This window comes from Anser brachyrhynchus (genome assembly GCF_964034855.1).
Source record: "Anser brachyrhynchus genome assembly, chromosome: 1".
In the NCBI taxonomy this organism is placed as follows: Eukaryota; Metazoa; Chordata; class Aves; order Anseriformes; family Anatidae; genus Anser; species Anser brachyrhynchus.
Genome location: NC_137694.1, coordinates 189,988,207 through 190,014,661, shown reverse-complemented (window position 1 = coordinate 190,014,661; position 26,455 = coordinate 189,988,207). Strand labels below are relative to the sequence as shown.

Below are 26,455 nucleotides of genomic sequence, written 5' to 3'. Positions count from 1 at the left end.
GAACTGGTAAAGCTACTTCAGGAATACTCCTTATTTCTAGTATCCCTGCTTCAAAGAAGTCTAGCAGTTCATGTGTGTCCTTTAAACTTCCTCTGCCTTGAAGCAGCAAGATCTGAATGAGTTTTTTCAGAGAGGAGGGTAAGACTTAATAGGAATATATGGCATTTTTCCTTACAGAAAGATGGTGTGCTTCAGCTTCTGGGATGTTTTACCTTGTCTGCACGGATAGAGTTTGTCAGTGGATGGCAGTTCGATCCCTTCTGAAATAGGAATCTGAATTCTATAAATCCAGATGTCCATTCCATTATCTAATCAGACACAAGAAGAAAAAAATCTGTGTACCTTTGTGCTCTTGTAAAATTTCGTACACTGGACATTGTAATAGCACTTTATTTCAGGGTTTTAGCTGTCAGAGTGAGTAGTGAGGCATCTTCAGAGAGTGATTCAGCTTGCTTAAAATCTGAATTGTCCTGTGGAATACAGAGATCTTCAGTTGATCAGACTCTTAACTGAGTAACTTCAAGTTAAGTTCATAAAATTAACAGGATGAATCCAAACCATTTTTCAACCAAAACACAACTTAAGCATTGGCTGTAACTGGAACTGTGTGTTTGAGGCTGCATTGGTGTGTTGTATTATCTCTGCCCATTTTTCTGTTAGATGTACTTTGCAAAATAAAGAAAACTTAAAAAAAAAAAAAAAAAGTCTGAATTTAGAATTTCCTAGCTGAAGCTAATGTAGACCTCTTTCTCAACCATTTTTTAAAATCTAATGCAATCTGTATTATGAAAGCAGCTATGTAAAGAGACTATTTCTCCATAGGGTCTTTCCTTAATTTTTATGTTTTGGTTATATTAGTCAGTGTTGGGTGGTGATAAGAATTTATATAAGATATCTACGTAACAATTATTAAAAGTTGGAAGGTGCTAAGTAGGAGACTGCAGAAAGAAGATAAGGTTAATACAAATACTTCCATATTTCTCTTAAGTCTTTTGGAAACAAAATAACAAAAATACCATTGTGCTGGGTGAAGGTGTCTCAGTACAGATACCTTATCAGCAAGGTTCTTCTGTTTTGTACAACAGCAGTGTCATCTGCTGCTCAAACTGTCTGTACTTGGTAGTGGAAGCAAGTAGGTTCCCACTAAGATGGGGTTTGTTGGTCTCTTTCATTTCTCTTTGCCAAAGTACAAAGCAATACTGATGCTCTGGAATTCCTAGTTCCTTAGGAAGTCAAGTCTAACAAATGCCAATCCCATCTTCTCCACACATTGTCTTTATTTCTGTCCTATTTTCCTCATCCTGTTTCTGTCTTCATTAATGACTGCCCTGTTCCATGTTTTTAAATTTCTGTCACGTTGCTTATCCGTGTTTAAGTTGTGCTGCTTAATCATACATTAGCAGTTGATACAGAAACAGCAGGGACGTTCAGAGACCTGGAAATATGTTCTTTACTCAGTGCCTCAACATCTGGAAGATGTGGCCGAAGGGAAAGAAACTCTATTCAGCTGCCGCAGCCAAAGGAAGCAGCAAACACAGCTACCTACCCCTCTGGGTGGAACAGCTGTGAGGGGCCGTGGCGTATCCACCATCTCAGGAATTTCCTAAAGTTTTAGCTGCCAAATTCTAAACAGAACTTTTAATGTTTCTGTGCTGCCAAATTGTCGACCTTCCTAACAGAAACGACAGCAGGTATACTCCCTGTGTGACAATGTTCTTTGCAAAACATCCCATCTTTCCTCCAGAATATGGAGTTGACATTCACAACAAATAATAGCATTCACCTTTTAGCTTTTGCAAAAATATCTTTTCTAAGAGGAAAGTGAAGAAATCTGACTCTTAAATGCAGTCTGAAGCAGGCATCCAATATGGAAAGCTGCTAATGTTTCAAGTTTGGCCAAGTTACATGCACCTGAAAGACTTTCTATAGGGAGAATCAGGCAGCTTTTGCTATGAATAGTACTGTCTGCTACTAAATTAAGCTTCTGCTCTCAGAGGTGACTTCAAGTCTGGTGTAGCTTTTCACAGTAACTTCTTGTGGCTGTCCTTCTACCTGTAAAATCAAAATGAGCAGAATTTTCTGTTGTGACAAAGTCTATGCAGCATTTTTTTTTAAAGAGAAGCTTTACTGTAAGGAAAGTGATTTGTAATGCTAAGGATTTCTTCACAAAATGGGATGCCACTCCAGTTGTTAGCCTTACATGTCTGTTCCTGTCTAGTTACTTCAAGCAGTTCCTATCTTTTCACATGGGCCATTAGAGATGAAAATCTATGATCTGTTTGTTAAAACAAAAACATGAGCTGCTAGGTTCCAGTAGGACATGTTTCTGTTTTAATGAATAAGCCCTGATACGTGTCTTGTGTCTTGTGTTGAGAAGGCTTGTGCAATTTGCTACCAACTACTTGATTCCTCAGCAGCAAGTGCTCAGTGCATGAGTGGTTAGGAGAATCTCTTTGTGTAGAGCTTCTGCTCAGTGCAGAAGATTTTGCTCTGGTACTATCATTAAGCTAAAATAAGTGAATTTCAAGCATTCAATGGTAAATATACTATCTTGAAACTCTTAGCTATCAAACAGGAGATCAGGACAAATTATCCTCTGTACTTTTTAACTACTTGGACAGCTGTATTGAACCATAGCACTTCAGTTGCTCAAGTCCTTCAAAGGTTACTGAAGAATGATCTCTTTAAATTCCATCTAGTTCTGTAGGTAATATTTATCTATACTATGAATCTTATCTGTGCATGTTTTCCCTGTTAGCAAGCAGATCTGATCTCCCTGGGGAAAGTTGTGTTGGCTTTGGCGTGCAATTCTTTATCAGGAATTCAGAGAGAGAATTTGCAGAAAGCAATGGAACTGGTGACAATCAACTATTCCTCTGATCTGAAGAATCTGATTTTGTAAGTTTGCTACTACATTTATTTGCCAATGTTTAAAAAAAATAAAAATACATATTTTAAAGGAAATTAACATACAGATGAAAAAGTCAAAATAATATTTTCAGATGCGAATAAGATACAACTGTCATTGAATGTCTGCATAGCCAGTGCATTATTGTTATCTTTAAAGTTAATTTACATAATGTGTATTTTTATGGTGTATCTAATAAAAATCAGTGCCCTTGCTTTATTAGAGTGTTGTTAAAGCTCCTACTAAGAAATTGCTATTCAACTTTAAAGAACTATACAAAGCAAACACACACCCCAAATGAAAAACAACAACAACAAAAAAAAAGAAACACACTGCCACACAAGCCTTATAAGTAATCTTCAGTACTGGGTTTCTTGCCTGTTATCTACCACAGCAATATCCTGGTCTTATCTCACATTTTCACAGTTTCAGAAGATATTAAAGAATAGGCACATTTCCTTTTTGACCAAAGACTTGAACACTAGCTTTTCTTAGTCGTGTATTATTTTGGGGTGTTCTTTAGTACAGTCATTATTTCTGCTCTTGCAGCCTAAGAGGGGAAAGTAGAGAAATCTGTCCCCTCTCTCATTTGAAAAACAATTGCATGACAATCTGAATCTTTGCATCCTTCCCTCTTTTCAGGTATGCTCTTAATGTTTGAGTGGAGTGAACTAAGAAGTTCATGAAGGCACAATCATAGCTAATACAAATAACTGTCTGGAAACGTAGAAGTAAATTAACACAAATGTTTTCTTCGTTAACATCTTTTTAATAAAACACAAATTGTCAACTCATATTAAATAGACGTTAGGGTCAATAGTTGTAAAATCATAATAGGACGAACTCTGGCACTTGCAGCATGTTTAAGTAATCTTTTGGGGGTGGGGATATTTTGGCAGGTATTTGCTGACTGACCAAAACAGGCTTCGCAGTGTAAATGATATCATGCCTATGATTGGTGCGCGATTCTATACTCAGTTGGATGCTGCTCAAATGAGAAATGATGTTATAGAGGAAGACCTTGCAAAGGTAAATAATTTGGTAATTCGTACAGGAAGACGTATAGTTGGTATTCCTACAGCTCTACTTTAAGGGGGAATGTTTTCTAGGTACTTTTTCTTTTGTTTGTTTAGCAACCCAAGTAAGCTGCTTGCAGTCTTAACTCTGAGTGCAAGGTACTGAAAGTCCAAAAGTTCTAAGAACCACTAGTTTTAGAAAGTGCTTGGCTGGCCTTTAACTTTAGGTAGCATCTTTATGTTCAACCAGCAATCCTAGGAAACGATTTTCTTTATTGAACGGTTAAAAAGCAGTATTCTGGTTTACACTATATGTCATCTCACACTAGATCATCTAGCTTGAGTTAGAGGTTATAGAGCAACAAATGCTTTCTTCAAATTCTTAGATTTAGATTTCAGTGCCACTTTACTTATCTCATTCCTTTCCAAACGAATGGTTGTGGAAGTAAAGGTTGTGATCCTCAGTTTCCCTGAAACATGCACCTTTTGCTGTATGGGTCTGGTTAGTCTATCAAGTTCAGTCATTGTATTGAGTGCTAGCTACAAAGGAAATATGTACTTTGTCCTGTGTTAGTGTGTATTTGTTCAGCAGGAAAGGGTTTGAGCTTCATCTTGTCTGCTTATCAGAAGCCACTGATCATAGGATTTTCTAACATGACTGCGATACGTTGCAGAAGGCTTTCATATTACTGAAGATTTGTGTAGGCTAGTGTACTACGTTTCTAAGGATTTAAGTCTTGCAACTCCTTTCCCTTATATGCCCCAGATAAGCATATTTGAAAAGGCAATAGAAAGGATTCTGGTGAACTGGTACTGTTAACTTTTCCATGATAGACTTGTTGGAAACCTGCTTTTCCATCCTTAGTGAAAGATAAGGAAATCTTTCAGAAGCGAAGAGATGTAAAGCAGGTTGGTGTCTACTTTGGATGCCTGACAGGTGTTTACTCTTCCTATTAATAGTCAACCACTGCTCCTACTCTGAAGGTGTTTAGGATCACTTCTTGTCAAGGTGGTCCAAGATGCCTGCACAAATTTGGGTAGCTGGACCTCTTCCCATCTCAAAAATTGAGATTGTCCTGTAATCAGCATTAAGGAGTGTGCATTTTCAGTCAGGTTGTTTATAGCAGTTGCTTTTCAATTGTAGGTGAGCACAGCCACCACAAATCCAAGTTGTTGCATAGCCCCTAGTTTGGCAGTAGCTGCTTATCTAGCAGCAATAAATAGCAGTTGTTGATTAACTATCATACTATAACTTGGTTGCACTGTCACATATTCCATACCATCAGACCTACAGTATCACTTAGATCTAGCCATATACCCTCTCTTCATCATTGCTCCAAAGAACGTTAGAACAATGTTTGTATGTATGTTCTTTCATCATATTCTCCAAGCATGCAGTCATCTGCAGCTTAAGGGCTTCTAATTCCTGAAATGGTTTGTATGTAGTTAATAACTTTACTACTCTTGAAGCCATGAATATTGTTATTTGCATTTCACGTGGCAGTGACCCCATTACTCTGTCCTTTTCCTTCTTCACCTTAATATTTCTATCATCTACATGTCACAGCACTCAAGTATGCAAAGCCTCAGTTTTCAAGTCCTCTAATCCAGTCTGTAGAAGAATCCCCTGCCCTACAGGCTACCAAGCCTGCAGAAAGGCCACTTGGAGCCTTAGAGCCAGTGTTGGTATTCAACTTTGTCACCATTGACTTGGAATCTGCAAGGCTGTAGCATTCACACACACGTGTTTCTGGCTTTTGTGTATTTGGGCACATGCCAAAAAATTATTTGGAGGTTGTGTAGACCTCTGCTAGCTGGACAAGGTAAGTCTTTTCTGTCAACTTCTAAGTGCAGCTTCGCTTGAAGTACAAGCTGTTCTGCTGTGTGTTTTTTAGACTGGTAATAAAAATCTTGCAAACCCGTAGACTGTCTGAGGTCAAGCTATTATCACCTTGACCTATTTTATTTACCCAGCTGTGCACAGTAATCTACTCCAGACTGAACTCATTTGAAATCAATATGATCATGCATGAAGTGAGATGCAGTTTAGCATGAATAACACCGGAGAGCTGGGCCACTAGAGAATATGAAAAATATCAGGAGAGAATCTTTTTTCCCTGCCAGCCTTGAGGAGCTTTATTTAAACGGAAGATTAATCCATAGTGTAATGCAACCTAGGTTAAGATGCAACACTTTACAGTAACCTAAATGACGATGAAAAATGTATGAAATATTTTTTTAATTGCATGTATTATGAGCATTTTAAATTCTGTTGTTCTGTCTTTTGTATGAGCTTGTTTTGATTGCTTTGCCTCTGTTATTGAAGGACTTGGAATTTACACTGCATTAAGTAAAAAATTAAATTTATAGCTTTTTTCAAAAACCTGTTTAAAAAATATTGTTTTAGACTGCTATTCCAATTGGTCTGATACTGTTGTTGCTAAACAGTGTTAACTAATAATGGCCTACAAAACATTTTTCAAGAACACATCTAGTAGATCATTTTTTATTTACCTGAAATTAGCTATTATACTATTTACCTGTACAGTCTTGATAAGTGCCTGTGTATGTATAGACATGCACATATGTGTGCGTATATATGTGAATATATATACACATGCACGTGTGTGTGTTAATATTGTTTATAGTACAGTATTTTGACATACTTCTAAGTGTAGGCTGGCAAGAGAGTCTAGACTTGTTTCTACATGGGGCTAGGTTGCCCAATCCAGTTTCTGCTGGGGCAGCAAGATGTCACTGATTGTTAAACCTCCACATTATAACTTGGCTATGAACTGCCAAGATTAGAATTGGGACTACCAATACACAGTATAATGTATTGGATCTCTTTCTGAAAAACTTATACGGTCTTAGAACAATTCCATCTCTGTAGTACGTAGTGCTTCATTGCCATTACTACTATATATCTTTGGCAAATAAGTGTCTTATGTTTCAGAAACTTTAATAATCTTTCTTGTTTTCTAGGAGGTGCAAAATGGAAGGTTGTTTAGGCTTCTAGCAAAATTGGGAACAATCAATGAGAGGCCAGAGTAAGAAATTCTTGTTTCTGTGGTGTAAAGTATGCAAAATCCCATTTGCAATGCAAGGCTTCTTCCCTTGTAAACTTAAGCTAAACATTTTCCCCATATTTGCCTCTTAAGGATTTAGTTGTTTAAGAAGCCTTGAAACAATAAGATAAGCAACTTTGACCAAAATAGTAAAGGAAAAGAGAAGGCTACAAATAGGTATGCCAAAGTTGCTTCCTCTTTTGGTATGGATTCTCTTGTTGGTCTGTCGCGAGTTACAATAGTTTTTGAGGAAATGCATAGCTTCCTTGATCTGTAGCATACGGCATAGCTACCAGCTTTAAGCTTGTTAATTATCAGCTTGTTTTTTTATCAACTACCTTATAAAAATTAAGCGTTCATGGTCTGTTTTCTATCCATTACTGTTTTCCCCATTACTGAATTGACTTGGGTAAAAGTTGTTTATAAAGCTAGTTTCTAATTTTTACGCAGTAAACTTGTTGGAGATGGCCACTGCTTTCTTACATTCCTTTTCAGTTGACCATTCGTATGTATTAGCTTCAGATACTTCCGCTGAGTTGCTTTGAATGTTATCTTCTATCTGTGTGGCAGGAGGGAAACTGAATTAATTGCAGATTATAACAGGAAGTTTAGCAGAGCAATAAGATTACTCAATTCAGATCGGTCATGTATATTTGTGGGTTTTGCTTTGTCTTAACTTTCTGAGGTTTAATCTGAGCCTTTGTTTTTACCAGGTTTCAGAAAGACCCAACATGGTCAGAAACTGGAGACAGGTATTTACTAAAGCTCTTTCGAGATCACCTTTTCCATCAGGTGACAGAAGCGGGTACTCCTTGGATTGACCTCAGTCACATTATCTCATGTCTTAACAAGGTACACTGTACTTGGGTTAGCTTTTAAAATTTGCTTGGGTTAACTGGCTTTGAAAGGAAATACTGTTTTAAAGAAAGATGTCATTGACAGATTAACTCTGATTTACATTATGCTTATTTCTCCCCTTTTTGGATGAAAATGTATTCCCTAAGCTAATATTCAAACCTTTATGAACATTTTAAATAAACTTAGTAGCACACTTATTATTAAAACTTGAAATTCACTAATAGAGCATGAAATACAGTATTGACTTGTTCATCCTAGAATGCATTGAATACTGTGAATAAGCAATGCTGGTCCCTTTATGCTACTCTGGTCTTTCAACACAGCATAAAGGATCCATAAAACCCCTTTAACTGGGAGGTTTCTGCCGATATCGCAGAAGATGGTCATAAAGCAAGAGGATCCATTCCTTAAACTGTTTTGTCCAGAGTAGAAGACAGGAGTGTGTATCAGGAGGGGAACTGTAATAGAAATTAGTGCAAAATCCAGTGCCTTCCTAGACAGCGAGGAAAACTTCTGTGACACAAATGTTAAGTATGTTTCTGGTAACTCATGGTGCCTTGCAGTTTCTAAGCTGCACCACTACCAAAACTGTAGCTGAGTGCTTTCATGGCTAATAGTGGGGGATGCATGAGAGACCACAAGATCTTCAGTAGTTGTAGAACTTCTTGTCTTGCTCCATAAATTAAAAAGTACATGAGCTGTCAGATCAGCTTTTGACTTATTCAAATCTGGTAAAACAATATAACTCATAGGAGACTAAGATGTTACTTCCATTCTTCATAGCTGCTTGGTCATTCCACTCACTGCATAGGGAACAGTGCTGCAGACACTGACAATATGCAATTTGTGGATAGTGTAATTTTCTAGGATTAGGATAGCCAAATTTCTCTTCCAGGAAGATTAGAATATATTTGTGAATATATTTGGATCCTTTGGCACATGACAGCAGACTAATCACAGTTAAATCTATTTCTAAATTGTCGCAGCTTTGTCTCCTATTAGACCACTGCTGTGCTTTTTTTAACCTCCTTTTTATCTTTCTGGTTGGTATCTGTAATTACTCTAAAAGGGACATTAAAGGGATGCTAAATCAAAACGCATGTTGATAGTCAAATAGACAGTGAAATATCATCATGATTTGAAAGCAGTGACCAGTACAGTTCTGTAGAAGGTGGGGAACAATCCAGAACTTTGTAGGTAAGAGACTGTCAAAGAATGCCTTTTTCTGTAAATGTTCATGGCTTACCTTTTCAAAGAGAAGCTCTTCTCTTCTGTGGTTGTGGGCTCAGTACGTGAAAAATGTAAGGCTTACAGAACTTCACTTTGGAAACACAGTCTAAAAAGCACTTCTGAAATTGTGTGCACTAGTAGAAGTGGTTATTTGGGCTTTCCTGCTGTGCTCCAAAAACATTTCTTTTGAATGAAACTTCTGTTCAAAAAAGTCTTTTCTTCAATATGGTGTTTCTGGGATCTTTTCTGCTGAGATGCTAACTTCTGTATCCACAGGAGAAGAGAAAGAAAGCCATATAATATCGATGTTTCTAGTCAGCTGTGTCTGTCTTAATACAGATCTTCCAGATACTAAATTCATAAGATATTTCACTGAATTTGTGAATTATAATGTGAATAGCAAACAATTTCTCACACACCATTATTTTGTAATGGGTAATGGAAAAAGATATGTGATTTTATCCTACTCTACCAAAACTAAAAGCTAATTGGCTTTCTTTTGTCCTTCTGAAAATACTCACAAAGCAGAAGCTTTAGATCTGGGAGGTTCCAGCTTTTAAGGTTATGATCAGAGTGTTATTTTTAGAAGACAAATGCAAGCAGTTTCTAACTTGCTACATTGCTCCAGACAGCAACCAACATCTCCGTGCCAAATCTAATTGCTTTTCTGCTATTCAGTGCAACATTACAATACACTTACTTTATCCTGCTGGGACTGTATTTCCAAAGATTGTCTCAACAGTATCATATCCCACTTGCCTCTGTCCTACCTTCTGTATGGGAACATGAAAGTTTATAGTGTAAAGTATTTGGAAATATCAACTAAAACAGCTACGCAAGTTTCTCATTGTAAGAGTCAGTTCTCCACTGAACATTTCTTGAAAAGTGAGGTCATAAGCTAGCATTGGAAGGGACTTTGGTGCACAGCATATTATACTGTTCCAAATTAAGACTTTGTAGTACATCTCTAATGTATGTAGTGTAACGTATATACATGCCTCCCAAATCACTGCTTTTCTATCTTGTTCCCGAAACTTTTTAATAATAGGAATTCAGCAGCTTCCATAAGGAAGATAACACCATTTGTGGAGCTTCGTTTTCTAAATTTCATGACAAAAGCACTTCTGCATCTGTTACAGACAATTGTCACCAAACATTAGTGACAGTAGTTGCATGGCAGTCACTTGGAAGATCGTGCAACTCAGTTCTTCTGTTACTTTATTAGTGAATTTGAGAAGTCAGAACAAAATCTGAAAATAAATGTGGAACAAATTTTAATCTTTAGGCCTGAATTGTTCATTATGGACTGTAACTAGGCAATCTTTTTCTTAGAATAAGGGAAGAAATTTACTGTACAGAAGGCTTAGAATCTAGTTTGTTTCCAGTACTGCCAAAAAATTTAGGTTTGGGTGTCTACCATTGTTCTGAGTACTTGGGGCTGGTCCATCCATTAATTCATTTTCAGAATGGACAAGAAGTAAACTACCTACCCTACTAGGAGGCTTGTGGATCTTACATGCAAGTGTAGTGGATTATGTGCAAATATAATGTCAGAAGTGTTTTTGTTCATCAGGAGGTACCAGGAAATTATGCTAGGTTTTCTATACAGGGGGAGATAAGATAGTATTGCAGAATTATTAGCATTATGGAAAGGGAAAAAAACATTAATGTAGTCCACAGGTGGGGGATGTCCATCAGGTTAAGACCAAAATGTCTCGATTTTTTTTTTTGCCAGGTACATAGTTTTGGTGCAACTCAGATCCTTTCTTTTTGTGTTAACAGATCTGTGCTGCGCCAAAACAGTATACTTGCCAAAAAATTGATTGTTTTTGTTATCGGGGAAATGTTTTGCCATTTCTTTCACACTTCTTTTATTTTATCTTTTGCATTCTTGTTACAGTTAGATGCTGGTGTGCCAGAAAAAATAAGCCTCATTTCCAGAGATGAGAAGAGTGTACTTGTGGTAACTTACAGCGATTTAAAACGCTGCTTTGAAAATACTTTTCAAGAACTGATTGCAGCCGCAAATGGTCAGTTGTAGTATTTGCTGAAAGCATGCAGGACATTGCTGAGGAACTTAACAAATAGCAAATTGCACTACAGCTGAATTGTTGTTGTCATCTCATTTCACATTTGGGAAACAAACAGGAGATGAGCAAAGCTGCTTGCACTTCAGTCAGGTACACTGTTACTTGAAGGGAAGAATGTTTCACTTATCCTAGAGCTAAGGCTGCCATTGGAGGCTTTATCTGTGAAGAATTTATTTTAGATTAAGGAACACATCAGGTGCATGATGTTCCTGCTTTTATTTTTTCCACTTGTATATGCACTAATTTTAATTTTTTAAGACTTTTCTGATCTCTGAAGTTTTGCCACATTGTATACTTAAGGGAAACTCTTTGCAAGGACATTTCTGGGATACATTTTTGTCACTGAGGATAAAGCAAAATTTATTCATTTTTGATATTATTTGCACCCAGAATAGCATAAAGGACCAGGTAAATAATTTAATAGAAATTATGTTCTATTAATTACTGTTTAGTTCGTAACCTCTGTAAAAGTGTGTTGTATGCAAGCTCTGTATGCCACCCACTGTTAGCTCAAGAAAAAGAAGATGAAACGTAAAAATCGATCAAGTTGAAGTATCAATGAATTGACCCCCCCTCCCTCCTTTAAAAAAAAAAAGTCCCATCATTTGATTTAAACTTTGTCTAAGCGAAGTGACGAAAATAGCATCATGGGAAACATCTATAATTTAAGGAGCATATCAAATTTGCTCTAAACACAACCAGCGCCTTTTAAAAAACTGTTTGTATGTTTTCCTGCTAGTCAGAAGCATTTACATTTATGCAATTTTTTTAATAGATTTTTTTTAAAAAAGAAATTGTGTTTAAATGCCTGAAGTTTCAGGAGTGTATTACTTAGGTTATTTACAGTATAATTTTTGTATAAAGTTCTGTTCTTTGAACCACAGCTTTATTATGGTACGCTACACTGGATACAGATACAAAGACACTGTTAAAAGAAGATTAACTAAACACAGCAGTTGTCTGGCATCAAGAGCTTTTCAAGTTTTACAGCCTGAATCTGGAGGGATAATGATCTGCTGTGCCTTTGCAGTCACTGCTTAGCCCAAAGTAATATTACTTTTGATAATACTCAACACATGAATATTCCTGAAGTAATTCAGTCTCAAAAGTCTGGAATTTTCCTCCTCAATTACCTTTCTAATATTTGGACATGCAGTTCTCTCCAAACTTGGGTATTCATGGGATTTCTAGTTAAACACCTACACTTTGATACTGAAGACTGCCAAATACGTAGGAATTTTCTTTCTTAAAGCAGTAGTGAAGACTGTATCTATTCTTTCCCAGCACTGAATGTTTTAATAGCACTGGGTGCTCACCATGAAGAAAATGTGGAAACTCAAAAGGTCAGGACAGACTCTTAAGCACTTGCAACTGATGTTACTGGCATCAATTTTAATAATTCTCAATATTTGTAGTTTTCAGAGAAGTTTTTAATATTTCTCTGTCCACTTTTATAAGCTTTAAAATGATTCTCCGCCTTGAGACTTGCAGCAAGAAAAGCAACTCTCTTCACTTCGAAAGCTTTGAAGACTAGGGACATGCTTTACACATTTTAGCAAATGTGGTTGAATCCACATTAGGTAGCATCAGTTGTTGAGTTTAAAGATCGATTATTGTTGCATTTGATCGAATGAATTTTAAAAGGAACATAATGTTTAATATTCAAACGATAACAGTTGCCAGAATGTTCTTTTTAATGTAAAAGGAACAGGAACTTTGAAAAGTGAACATGCAAAACAGTCTTTTATCATTAGCTCATGTATTTGAGGAAGAGCAGCTGTCTTTTATATGTTTTTTGACAAATCATATTGTAATTCTTTTGTACAAAAAAGAAGTACTTGTATTCTAGAAGAAATATGAAATGCTTAATTTATAAGCGGGCTGAGGTTTTTTCCAGTATTGTTTTCTTTGAAAATGAAAGGGGATCATCTGTTCAGTTGTGGGGTTTGGGAACCTTTGAAAATTTAATTTGTGGACCAATATTTTGTGAAAGTGTAAGGCAGGGGTAAAATAGGGCTTGAATTCTCATCCTTTTTAGACCAGCAAACCACCCTCTGCAAGACATGTCTAAATTGCAAACCTGTGTGTATTTGCATAATGTCAGTTTGCTTCAGCCCCTAATAACCTCAGGACTTGGTTTAAAAATAAAAAGGTAGACAGCTAATAAGTTTTCATACATAAATGTCAGCCAGAAAATATTTGGTGTCAGGTGATGCATAAAATAAAAAAAAGTTGAGCTTTGTTTTCTATTTATTTCATTTGGTCTGTATTTGGGAATGATTTGAACAGTCTGAAGTTCAGCTTGGGTGTTTTTTGGGGGAGAGCTCTTCTGCCCCATTTTAATTCCATTTAGAAGGTTGTCCTAAAGATGTAGTTTGATCCATTCATAGGAAGAATTGTGTATATGTATTTATAAAGAAGAGCCACCAGGATGTGCCGTCCCAGATGGGAAATTTAATTCTGACCTTCCTATTTTTACAGCTAAAAGCACAGAAGGGACAACCTTTAAAATCATGTGATGTTGGTCATCTTAATTTTTTGTACCTGTTTTAAATTTTGTTGCTGTATTTACTATATTGTAAATATTTTGTTGAGGGTACCTATGTATTTTTTGATTTGCCCTTGTTTCAGTAATTCAGGTGTCAACTGCTTCCCCTAAAAAGCACCGGTATGTTAAGTTCTAATGCCATGATCCCAATATGTGTTACTCATCTTTAATCCTGTTTTCATTCTTCATGTGTACAGCAGTATTTTTAATAAAGAATACCAGAAATAATGTAGCCTTATTTTAACAACATGAAGTATTGAAGTTGGATACGGGGGTTTTCAACTTTAATGCTGAAATTGTATTTCATTTAATTGTATATCTTGTGTTCAGTGTCTCCAATGCAAATTTAAAAAAAATTATGCTTCACAAAGAATGTTTAGTGCTTGCCACTTAAAGGCCACTTAGAGTATGCATCATCAGATATACATCAGATACCCTAAAACTTACAGATGCTGTTTACTTGAATCATACTAATATACATTTCCTTAACTCCCAGGTAAAGTCCATCTAATTCTATCAGATCAGCTCAGTGTTACTAGACAAGCCTTAATTTAGAAAACTCCACTAGAAAGTATTTTAATTCCAAGTCTATTGACCTTTTTTGCTCAATAGCAAAAAATATTAATTTCTCTTGAGAATTTGCATGTGGAGTAATCAACAGTTTCATTGCCCAGAATTATTTCTGTATTGTTGACCTGCATAGGTAAGATCTTTTATACCCATCCAATCCTGACTGCATGTATAACACAAAACATTGTGCAATATATGTGAAATAGTCGATACTTTTTGTATTAATTTAATATGGAGTCATTATCCCTTAAATTGCAGTTTCTAGAAGTTTTATTACATGGAGACTAAAGCTGGGGTAAGTTTGATTGGTGCTCTTACCTATTCTACAGTCTGTCTTTAGTAATGTGCAGCAATGGATGCAGAATATCCTACAGTAGTAGGTAATGCTGTTAGGTTCTGTGTCCAAGGAAAACTTCATCTCTGCTTCCTTCCAGCACTTCTGTATCAGTGTATTTACAGTGTGGCTTAGAGTTACCCTCAGGCCATAAAATGAGATATGGCAGAGAGCCCTTGATGGAACACCTCAGTGGAGGCAGCTTCTCCAGGTTGTGCCATCGTGGCTGGGGATTTAGGTCTCAGGTGGGTCTGTGAAGAAGGGAACATCTACCAGGCCTGAGCTGCTAGCTTGTATCATAGTTGGTTTGGAACAGGCTTTATTCATGAAACCTGGCTTTGTTTGCTGTCCTTTCATCTGTACCAGATCTTCTAGCTGCAGGACTGTGACCAGAAGGTGAGTAATTGAGTGGATATTTGGGAACGGCAATTTTTAATTCCCCTACCATGAAACCTTGGCTCTCCTAGAGGCAGAGTTTGGTTTTTTTTGGCCTCCAGACAGCAGTAAACATTTCTTAAATATGCTGAATTTAGTGGATTTCACTCTCACGAGGAGCAGCACAACTATCCATCACTGTATCCACTTTGTTCAAGAAGTGTGCCTTCAGTGCAATTATTCCACATTCCTGTTTCTCACAAAACTGGTACATTTGATGTGAGAGGGCTGTCCAGAGCTGAATTGTCTGTTGCAGTAACCTTTGATACTGGGTTAACCAAGTGGGCAGAACTGTGCGCATTCTTTGAAAAAGCAAACTTTATTTGTATGAGTTTAGTAGTCAAATGCATTATATGAAGACAGAAAATGCAAGATAAAAGGAGTTATTCACATCCAAAGAAACTTAGGGGGTTCATATAAAAGTAATCTTTGTAGTCCAGTTTTCTTAAATATTTATGCACAAAAAGCATATTTATATATTTACATTGTGCAAACACTTCCTTTCAGAGATGCATTATCCCATAATGACTATTGCTGAAATGGAACTAAGAAACAGTTCTCTCCCATTCCATTTGTTTTGATCAAAATCAAATACACTTTACCAGCAAGAGACAGTGCAATATGGTGTATTTAAAACTGGTGATCTCTTGGGAAGGAAGATCTAGAATTGATATTTAGCTTAGAAGTGGCGGTACATATTTCTTTTACTTGCATATACAAGATCATTTTTCTTTGTAAATATGCAAAAGCTCATTTCCCTCTGTCTGTTAGTGGGTTAAATTCACAGTTCTTAAACTGAGTTTTAAGAGGTCAATCACATATGTAGCATTTTAATATATATATTTATAGTGGAACACAAAAAACAGATTGGGCAGTAGTTGATTCAGAAGACATCCATGCTGTTGTGTTAAATGGCCAAATCCTCCTTAATATTGTATTTAAAGATGAAAGGGGATAATGCATCCCCCACACATCCCAAACAGAGAGCATTCATGTCCTTTCTGAGATGCTATACAAAAGTCTTACAAATCAATGATACATTTTTACTCCTGTACATACATACTGTTAACTAACCTAGAAGTTCAACTGTCTTCATAGAAAAGCTGCCCAAACTTTCCAAAGAGATTGCCGTGCTATTTCTAAGTATTCCCTTCACGCTCTCTATTAATCAATACTTTGTTTAAAATATATGCAGTTTAATAGCCATACTGTCCGTTTGGACAGATTCTCATAAATAGAATATAATCAGTGCAGTGTTAGAAAGTCCACAAAGTTTCATGGACGGAGCTTGGCTTTAACATATCTAGCTTGTTTGTTTCCAGTGTGTGTATGTTGGCGTATTGACAAAGTGCAAATCTTCAAGACTGTTGACCTGATTGCAGCAGCCTTGACCAAAGGGAATTGGTCTGCATTCCCTGTTACGGCAGCACCGACTCTGACCTGAGTTCTTTTGTATCCTTGCAAGTTGTGTTTTGTAAGATGTGCTTGAAACTCTTGCCTCACAGAACTCCCTATGTCTTTTGTCATCCAAAGCAGTAAGACCCATGTAGTGCCTCATCCCTGACTGTCCTTCCACCAAGTTTCTCAAGGCGGAATTTTCACTAAAAACTGTACAGTGTGGTGTGTTCTGTTGTTTTTCCTTTTCTCAGAGCCTCCTTCATTTTTCAGCACTACACAAGTAGCCTCACCATAGGCCCAAGCAATACAGCACCAATTCCAAGGTGCCGTACACTGTGGGCTCATCCCAGCTGCCTCTCCTGACCAGGACCCCAGTGCTGTGTGCCAGAGTCTGGGTTAGTGCAGCATCACCTACCATCCTGCTGCCAGGGACCGAATGGTGAACTGTTTTCTTTCAGTAATGATAACAATTATGGTTTTCAGAAGCGCTGGGCAATTTTACTGACAGCTTCTGGAGTTCAGCATTGGGAAAGTCAAGGCCTAAGCATTAGTATTCTGCTATGTTTTGTATATGCTTGTTGCAGTCTGTAGAAACGCAGATCGTTGAGACTAAGCCAATGATAACTTCTTAAACTTCAGGATAATTTTTTAAACTGACATTGTTTTTAGAAAAACCTGTTTGCATTAAATGCATATTAAATCTTGGCCCAGATGACTTAAACAGGCGGCTGAGAGTAATGGACCACTGAATTGTAGTCAGGAGGGGGAGAGTGGCATGCTTTCATTTTCTCCAGCACTGCATTGCCGTAAGTGTATCTTCGCTTGGGGTTGCTGAGTTGGTCACAACTGAAACTGCAGAAGCTTCTCGGCTTTGTCATTCCAGAAAGCACCGACTCCTTGCTCCTGCTGGCACCTTTCACACTGAAATAGAGCAGCATCACTGTTAGCACATTTAACATGTGCTGACGTTTTGTTTTCATGACTTGAGCAAACCACATCACAAGTAGCAGCTTTGTTTATTCTCAGATGAGGGAAAGAAACAGCATTGATGCAGATGGGATTGCTCAATGGAAGAGGAGAACGGAGCACTGAAAGAGCCCTTCTGTGTCCCCCTTGAGTCTCTTTCTGAGCAGAAATGCTGTGACTGAACATCCTTAATAAAGTGATTGTGGTCATTGTATTACAGACTTGGTGCTTACAGGGGAATATCCGAGCACTCGCCCTAACCTCTAGTGCTCATTTGTGGCTGGTGCTGGGGCGTGAAACTTCACTGCAGGGTTGAGTAGTGTGGAGTGTCCAGCACCTGCCCTGCTGCTGGGCTGTGGGTCCTAAAGGGGTCTCCATACTTAAATGTTCTCTGTAAGGGAACTGGGGGTGTTGTTTGACCAGGAGGATCGAAGTAATGAAAGGTCTCAAGCCATGTGTTAAAAGCAGAAAGCTACTACCGTAGAGTTATCAAGAGCCTAATGCTGCGATGAATTTTTAAGACAAGTGACCAGTGCTTTTGAGAAAGGGCAAAAGATCCAGGTATCTCCTATCTTAGCCTGCTCTCAGCAGCACCTGTGAGCTCCTGGTTTTAATTAGTGTGTTCCTGTCCTGCAAAGGACCAGTTATCTTGTAGGCTTTTATAAAATGCCCTTTATAACAGCAGTTGTGGTATTAAATGCCTTCTCAGCTTAGCCACTCCTTAAGACACTGTTTATTTTGCAGCACTTTCTCACCCTTATTCTGAGAGTGCAGTGCTTAAAAGGGCTCTTTCAAATAATGAAGACGCTTAAGACAGAGACAATTCTCACACCACTGAACATTGAACTTAGATACTGAAGCCTTAGCTGCAGACATATGACAAGACGGGACACTTTTCATCATTGGTTAAATGTGAAATCCCCGATCCCAAGTTAAACCTATGTTGGACTAGTACCTAAAATAAGGTACCCTTCATGTTTATAAGTTCCTGGACACTGGCCCTCTCCCTTTGTAAGGTCAGGAACATTGGCAGTCTTGAATTCCAGAGAATGCAGTCAGAACATCTGGTGAGACTTTGCGAGCCCAGCATTTTGCTTTTAATTTTAATTTGCACTGTTTGATCTTTAAATGAAGTACAGAGCTAGTAGCGCAGCACAGATTAGGAAATGGAGAAGTACCACTTTCTCTTAGATTTCACGCTTTCTCGAATCTTGAACTCACAAGCCTTTGTGCTTTGTAAGGAATAAGGGCTCTGCCTACTGTAGGAAATTGAAGGGCCCTCCCAAGCAGACCACCCCATTACGTTTGTTTGTAGACGGATGGGGTTCATGAGGAGGAGTCCTCATGATGAGGATTGCAGATGCATCCCATATTTTTATATTGAATCTGTTGGCAGATGGCAAGTAATTGCTGTGGGATAAATTCCATAACTGCGTGACAAGGTTAGTCACAGCCTCAATGGACATTTTAAAATGGTTTTATAAAGAAATGCTTCCATGATTTACATTGCAATTGTCGAGTCTTAGGGAGCGGTGGGCTGGCAGAAGTACAACATACGTGCTAAGTTATGAGCCTTAAAATCATCATGCTTTGATCCTTTTATTTCTCACCAGGCTTTTGCACCATGAGAATGAGTTTTCTTGCAGCCATGGACTAATGTTTTGTCGTTATAGACCTAGTATATTTGGAAAGATTAACGCTTTAACGAACAGTACCTTATATCTCAAGGCCAGCTAAAAGGCCTGAGGTAGTATCATGTTATGGAGCTAGAGTAAAGTTTCAGTATTAGGCTTGGCTTCTCCTTAGGCTAATTAACAAACCTTTATGCTAGTAGAGCTGCAGCTATTCGTTTCACCGTGAGTGCACTGGTGTACCTGGGCACACGCTCCCACAGGCAGTGCTCAGCCTGCAGGGTTTGGCATCTGTAGTCAGGCTTCTTTAGCTGTGGACTATTTTATTTCCACTCTGTAAATTGGAAGGTGTCTACTTGGGTTTTAATTGGGATTATTTGCTGGAGGGAATTGCTGCTGCTTTCCTGACAGTCTGCATTTAGGAATTTGCTGAGGTGGGAGGTTGGCTGTGGCTTTTGAGATGCTTGTTCCAGCCCAAGGATTTTGGCTTAACATGGGTTGGGCTTTTTCACCAACACTGAAAAGTTAGATAAGAGGCGTGGGTAGGATCCCATTCACTTGCAAAGGAGAAGAGCTCAGAAGATTGCTCTTTCTTTGTCCCCCAAACCTTTCCACTGAAATCACATCACTTGAGGCCTTACATTAGGAAAGACTTCTCTCTTAATGCTGTTCACGTGAACACCTTTTTTCATCTCAATGGCAATAACAAGTCCAAAGCATGCAGCCACCATGTCAGTAGTTGTGCTCCTGCCTGCCACTTGGGCCTGAGGGGCTCACCAGGGCTTGGGGAGATGCTCGTTTCCTGTAGCAGGATGGGGTAAAACCAAGGGGGAGCTTTGCATGCTGATACCTTCCCCTACACAGTGTTAGAAGCAGGAGGAAGGGGACTGGCCATAGTCAGCTGGGTACCTCCGTGCTGTCAGCTGAGTCCCAGCTGTCCCCAGGGGCCTGCCTCTGGTTGTTCACACTGAGGTCATACTTGGGGAGTCATGAGCATGGAGTCAACTGATGAGTTTTATGTGAGACAAGCCCTGTGTGCACTCTTGGGGACTTCTCAGTCCAGCACTGGTGTCCACGAAGCAGCACAGGTAAGATGCAACAGCTTTGGCTCCCTCCACCCTAGGCAGTGCTTCAGCGCTGTCACATCAGGCTTGGCCCTGCTACTTGGTCCTCTGACACCACACTCCAGGCATGCTTGGGTTGTTATCAAAACACCACCCTATCTGCCTGGCTTGCATGCTATTTCAGGCACTTCAGACTAAGAAAAAAGCATGCAGATCTCAATCACTGTGTCCTGGGAAGCATGGCAGCCAACAGAGAAATGCAGGGCTTGGTGCTACCATGCTGTGAGCCTGGCCAGCCTGCCCCAGAGCAGGCGAGCTGGGAGCAGCAAGGGCACAGCTGCTCCTGAGAGTGCATTTGTCTGCATCTGTGTTCTAAACATAAGTGTTGAGGTTGGGGGAGTGTGATAGCGAGTGCTCTGGAGTGGCCAGGCATTGTAGTGAATGTGGCCTAACTGTTACCTGCTGGTAAGAAGGGTGACCCCTTCCTCATCCTGGCACTGGCTGCTCTGACCATGAGCCGCTAATGCTAGCTCAGAGTCTATTTTAGGGTTATTCTTCTAATAATCCAGTGACCTGAGCTGGAGAGAGGACAGGACCACAGGGTGGGATGCTTGAGATGCAAAGGAAGAGGTAGGACTATGCATTGGGTTAGATCAGCTTACTACCTTGCACTCTACCTTGTCTAGTGTTCAGGGGGTATTTATTTGCTGTTCCAGCTTGGCCTAATTAGAGGATGCTTAGCTAGGAAGCTGAAACTTTTAGGAATGTGTGCACACCATAGGGTCACTGATATGTGAATGCTTTTTGGCTGTAACACTACAGCAATGCTTGTTTAGCTTGCAGGCCAGATGACCTTGTGCGTTCTCAGCCAACTGCTCTGTTTCCCTGAGGATTTACATTCTAGCAGCCACTGCTGAGTTCAATTTTTTTTCCCCACCCAAGCATTCCTTTTCCTTATGCAGCTGAAAAGTCTCCTTAAAGCCATTCCAGAGCGATGCTGGGGGCTTCATGCCTTCTGTGCCACACAAAGAAAAAGGCGATTCATGTGTTTCATAGGGGGATGTCACCATGTTGTCCCTGCGGCTGACAGCAGCCTTCATGTTTACATTTACGTCACATTTACAGAGAGGAAAAAAATGGGTTAAACCACTTCAGGACGACATTGCATCCTCAGGAGCCTTGTAACACCCGTGTGTGTTCCTAGCTTGGTAATACCCAGCATCTCCAAGGAATGTATGGAAAACTATCTCAAAAAAATCAAAGCACAAGGTACTCTCCTGTGCTTGTTTGTGGGGGCTCATGTTGCCCTGGCCTTGCCCCGCACCAGCAGTGCTGCCATTGCAGATGTCTGCCAGCAGCACGTGTCCCTGTCACACCGTGTATTTTGGCTGTGCGAGCGGGCCCATGTGCTTGCTCTCACACGTGTGGCTCTCTGTGTGTAACCAACGCCCTCTTAGTCACTGCAATTTTTCTCGAAGCGAGGCCTCCCTGCCTTGATGGCACGTTTCAGCCGTCCGCAATTGTTCACTGAGACAATACCGAGACAATACCGTGCCGCCTGGCCTGCCCAGCTGCGGGCCGGTGACAGGTTTGGAACAGCAAAGATGGCCTTGACGTCCTGCCAGCCTGAGAGGAGCGGTGGGATGGAGCTGGGCCACCCCTGGCCCAGCCATGAGCAGTGAGCTCAAGCAGGCCATGGTGCTGCTGGCTTCATGAGGCCTGGGAGCTAAGACAGCCAGCATCGAGAACATAAATATTTCCCACTTGCAGAGAGCTCTCAGCACGTTTCTTAGCACAGCCCTTGGGTAGCTGTCAGGAATTAGGTGGAGGAAGGTGGCCAATATATTAAAGTGCTTAAAGGCAGGAAGAGAAATGAGGCCCTCACATCCATCTATTGTAAAGTTGCCACTTCAGCATCCTGAGCCCATGGGTGTTAAATGGGCCGTGCTTAGCTGAGTCATGGAAAAGGAGGGCAACAACAAGCGCTGGGAGCCTTGTCCCAGCTGGGGTGCCCTTGGGGACACGCAGGAATGACCGCAGAGCTTCCACAGCCACACGTTCCTCCTTCCCCTTGCCAGGGGCTGCTTTCCTGCAGCCTCCCAACTCTGCCTCCACTTCTGCTCCTTGGCACTCGCCTGCCCAGCCTGGCATGAAGGTGATCAACAGAGAGCTAATAAATCCTAGAGGCGATGGGCATTGAAGGGGCTGTGGGCTATTTGTTTCCTCTGAGGCATATGGAGGGTGGTAGGAGCTTGTTGATTCTTGACTCAACTGAACACAGGAGTCTCACACTCGGACTCAACTGCTTGAGCAGGGGTTGGACCAGAATGACCTCCAGAGGTCCCTTCCAACCTCAAACATCCTGTGATGAAGACATCTGAGCAAGAGCCTTTTAAAGGCCTGGGGGCACCTCAGCTGCTTTCATTAGGCCTGATTCAGCACAAAGACCCTGAGTCCTCCTTTGCCCTCTAACATGAGGAGAAGGGAACATAAAATACAGACCCAAAGAGTGTCCGCTTCTGCTTGCTGCCTGTCCAAGTGAAGCGTTTCAGCTCTTCTGAGGGCAGCACCATCCCGCTGTCTGCTTGGTAGTCCTTGGAAAAAACAGAAATGAAGCCCTATTAGGCTGTATTAAGCTACTTTTACAGATTTGATTCTTACTCAGGAGGTTTTCCAGTTGGTTTTCCAAACTGCCCTTGTTTTGGAGTGCATCAAACACATGCCATTAGTGCAGATAACGAATGTTAAAAGAAATGTGCCTATAAGCAAGGTGAGGGCCTGACCAGCCACTAGGTCAACCTTGAGAGCACCACCGTGCCTTTCCCACCTCGCAGTGTGTATAACTGCTTGTGTGCAAACACAGCTGATCCTGCACCTCAGATCAGTAGAGGCTGCAAAGCAGTAGAACCCCTTCTTGATTCTCTTTGTGTAAATCTGTCACACAAAAATAAATAAATAATCAATTGTCTATCACTTGGCCAAGAGTCACTTACGTTAAATACAAGCGTTTCCTTGATGGGAAGCTCTTCAAATGTCTTTATACGCTGGGGTGGTTTTATTTTGAACGTGTTTATATATCTGTTGAACAAAAAGAGGAAGACAACTTTTGGTGAGAGCATGAGGTGCACGAGCAGGAAGCGCTGGTTATTTCTGTGTTTCTTTCAGTTTTTGCTTAACAGCCACTGAGGCTGTTTTATCAATTGGGCTTGTTGGCCAGAGCCCACCTCAACCTCCCTCCCCAAGCCCAGGACCACGTTGTCTGGCCCTGACAGCAGCACTGCTGGGAAGCTCAGCTGCTGTGTCTCGGGGTTTTCTCCCACCCAAGCCCAAACCAACAAACCAACCCAAACAAACTCTTCATCCTGCTTATCTCACCTGACGTTTTCAGTGCTTCTGCAATTTGGGCTCATTACAGGAAACTTCTCATTGCACAAAGGGTCAGTTGCAGGGGAAAACCCACTGTTGGTTGTAAATATGGTATCGAGGGGTATGTAGTCCTTGCCCTCCTAAAAGCAGGTAGGAAATCACAGCGTTACTCCTGAGATCACGGGGTGGCAGGCAGCACACGGCCTTTCTGCACATACCTGTTGCACGTTTGCCTGCAGCAGGTCGCCCAGCCTCTTCACCAGCTCAGAGAACCTCGGCCTCTCATTGGGGTTGCTCCGCCAGCAGTCCATCATGATTTGGTAGCTGTGAAGACAAGAGCAAAATGAGCATGTGGGGGGTTAGGGTTCAATTTGATCCAAGGCAGTGCAAATTCTGATGGCTTTTCATCGACAGAGTTAACTCTTGAACCCGTATGATTTTACAGAGGTGCTCTCCATCACTAAAAGAGCAAGGTTTCCACAGACAAAGCAAAGGATTTCTTCTCACAAGACACCAGGAAGACCACATCAAAAGAATAATTTAGCCAACTAGTCATACTTTCTTTTTTTATTCCTAATTAAACATTAAACCTTTGTATTAAACACCTATTAACTGGCAATGTTTAAGTTAAGGCATCCTAAGATGACTTATACGAATGTGTCACTTCCTTGTATTGGTTGAGTCGAGCTTTCCTTCCTGCAATAAAATATGTGGAAGAGCAAAAAAAAAAAAAAACACCAACAAACTCTTATTTACTGTCATTGGGATAATAAACTTAGCCAATGGGTAATAATCCCAGATAGATGTGGCTGGCTTGCTTCCTTTTGCTTCTTCCAGAACTATTTTTTGGCAAGTGTGGCTATTTTGAGACATGAGGGAGCACCCAAAAAGGCACTGAAGACGTACACGTGCTTCGCCTGCAGGGGTAAAACCCAGTAGATATGCTCATGCTCCTGAGTGATTTGCCCCACAGGGTGCAAGTTTGGTGTGCTGAAATTCACCATCCCTGTGGGGACAGCTGAGGCCAGGGCAATCCCAGCTTGGGGGGGTGGGGTGCTGCAGACTCAGGACCTCACTTGGCTGGTCATGGGGGGTCCTGCAGGGCTGTCTGCATCACCGCTGTGACGCTAAGAGAGACTGCAGACCAAGCAGGCTGGGAGGTTGCAGGTCCCCGCCACCTTCCTCCAGACAGTGGCTCCAGGAAAGGGTGGGTCCTCACCACCAGCATGTTTGCAAGGAAGCCTGTGCTGCCGCTTCCGAAGTTCAGAAAACGTTCCTAATGTCACATTCCTCCAGCACTTATCTGTGCGCGTGCCGGTAAATGCTAAACCTGGAAAGGAACGGATGACCTTCTTCCTTCAGCTGTGGCTGGAGCAGCCCTCGCCCAGGCTAGCCAAAGCTGCACGCTGGTTCTGGTCATGCAGGGATGGACATTATGGCACTGACCCTGCCGTTGCAGGGACTACCTGTGGATCCCCAGCACCTGGGCTCAGGTCCACATCCCACTGGTGAGAGGTCCTGCCATGGTGATCGTGCTGATCACCCTCTCTGACCCCAAGGGAAGAGCAAGAAGATGCCCATGGCAGCAGAAGACATGAGGCTGCATTGTGTTATTCTCCTGTATGTTTGTGTAGAGTGTTTTTTGCAGAGGTTCATACATTATGAGGCAGAGGGATACAGAGCAAGTAGAGAAAGACATCTTACATCTCCTCGGTGGCTTGCTCTGGGGCCCTCATCCTTGTGGCCTTCCTTTAGTCTGCTGCAGAAGTCCTCATCTATTTGGACTCCAGGATATGGAGAGGCACCTGGGGCAACACGGGGAGAAGAGAATCATCCATCCATCCATCCATCCATCCGTCCATCTGTCCATCCGTCCTTCCATCCATCCATCCATCCATCCATCCATCCATCCATCCATCCATCCATCCATCCATCCATCCTTCACCCACCCTTCCATCCCCTGAGACAGGTGGTGAATTGTTTCTGCACACGAGGACACATCTCTCCCGGCATATAACACACAAGCGGCTGTCCCCATCCCTGCACCATGCTCAGCACCGTGCTCCCTGTGCAATAGGTGGAGGAAAGCAGGGTGTCCCCTCACATGGACCCCCCACCCGGGGGCAGGCGAGCTGCTCTCAACAGGTCTCTTCCAGCACCGATTGCAAAGGGAGCCTGGCTGGGTACCTGTGACCTAGCCTCAGACCCTCACATCCCTCCCACTGTCCCCAGGCTCCCCCCTGTTGTCCCCAAGCACTTGGGTGTGCAACATCTGCCTGCAGGGCTCAGGGCATGGAGAACACAAGCAGGGAAATGCTGCTGACAATGCTGCTGCTCTTCAGGAAAGAGGGATTAAATGCTACTGGTGGTGTTCACCCGACCTGAATACAAGAAAATGAACCTGAATTTGACTTGAAAGGAATCCCAAAGGAAAAGCCAGGTTTGATCTCTATGGTTTGGACCACTCCAAATACTAGTTACCTACGCAGTCCCTCAAACCCACCTTGAGAATACTAAAATCATGGTTTAAAATCAGATCGTGGCACATCTGCATTGTTTCTCAAGTTTCTGTAGCTGTAAGGTACAGCCTGACCTTGCTATTTTTGTTTGTTTGTTTGTTTGTTTTCCTGGAGATAAGAAAACATCAGGAAAAGGAAAAATGGAAGAAAAAAAAACTACAACCAAAAACAAACAAACAAAAACTCTCTGAGAGTCAGTCACCAGGTTGCAGGGGCTGGGACTTAAGAAAAAAATAACAGGTATTATGAAGCTGACCAAAAAATCACATGAGTTGGCAGGCTGACCAACAACGTGTATTTAAATTTATAAATGATTGATTGTCCTGCAAATTGTACGGTATTGTTTCCTCTGCTGTTCTCCTCTTTTGTCAGTCTCTATGTTGGACCAAATTAAGATTCTTCTGTTATGATGGTCATTGCTGTTCCCTTGCAGTGTACATTTTGTATCCTGTAT

General features: G+C 40.9%; 2 protein-coding genes across 10 annotated transcripts in view; one reads left to right on the top strand and one right to left on the bottom strand.

The window, feature by feature from the left end:
• The window catches only part of PAN3 (poly(A) specific ribonuclease subunit PAN3), an 81,515-nt gene extending 67,565 nt beyond the window's left edge, over positions 1-13,950 (top strand). For 5 of the 9 annotated variants that reach the window (XM_080560910.1, XM_080560908.1, XM_080560907.1 and 2 more), the window contains 5 exons: positions 2,759-2,898; positions 3,808-3,937; positions 6,910-6,974; positions 7,706-7,844; positions 10,981-13,950. In XM_080560910.1, coding sequence (XP_080417036.1) covers positions 2,759-2,898; positions 3,808-3,937; positions 6,910-6,974; positions 7,706-7,844; positions 10,981-11,121 — 615 coding nt within the window. In that variant the 3' untranslated portion in view covers positions 11,122-13,950. The other 4 variants (XR_013940701.1, XM_080560912.1, XM_080560913.1 and 1 more) reach the window with 4 other exon arrangements.
• Positions 13,951-15,360: 1,410 nt separating this feature from the next.
• The window catches only part of FLT1 (fms related receptor tyrosine kinase 1), a 108,953-nt gene continuing 97,858 nt past the window's right edge, over positions 15,361-26,455 (bottom strand). The window contains 7 exon segments of the mRNA XM_080560893.1: positions 15,361-17,376; positions 22,619-22,710; positions 23,110-23,194; positions 23,492-23,622; positions 23,701-23,806; positions 25,187-25,224; positions 25,226-25,287. Of these exon segments, the coding sequence (XP_080417019.1) occupies positions 17,172-17,376; positions 22,619-22,710; positions 23,110-23,194; positions 23,492-23,622; positions 23,701-23,806; positions 25,187-25,224; positions 25,226-25,287 (719 nt within the window). The 3' untranslated portion in view covers positions 15,361-17,171.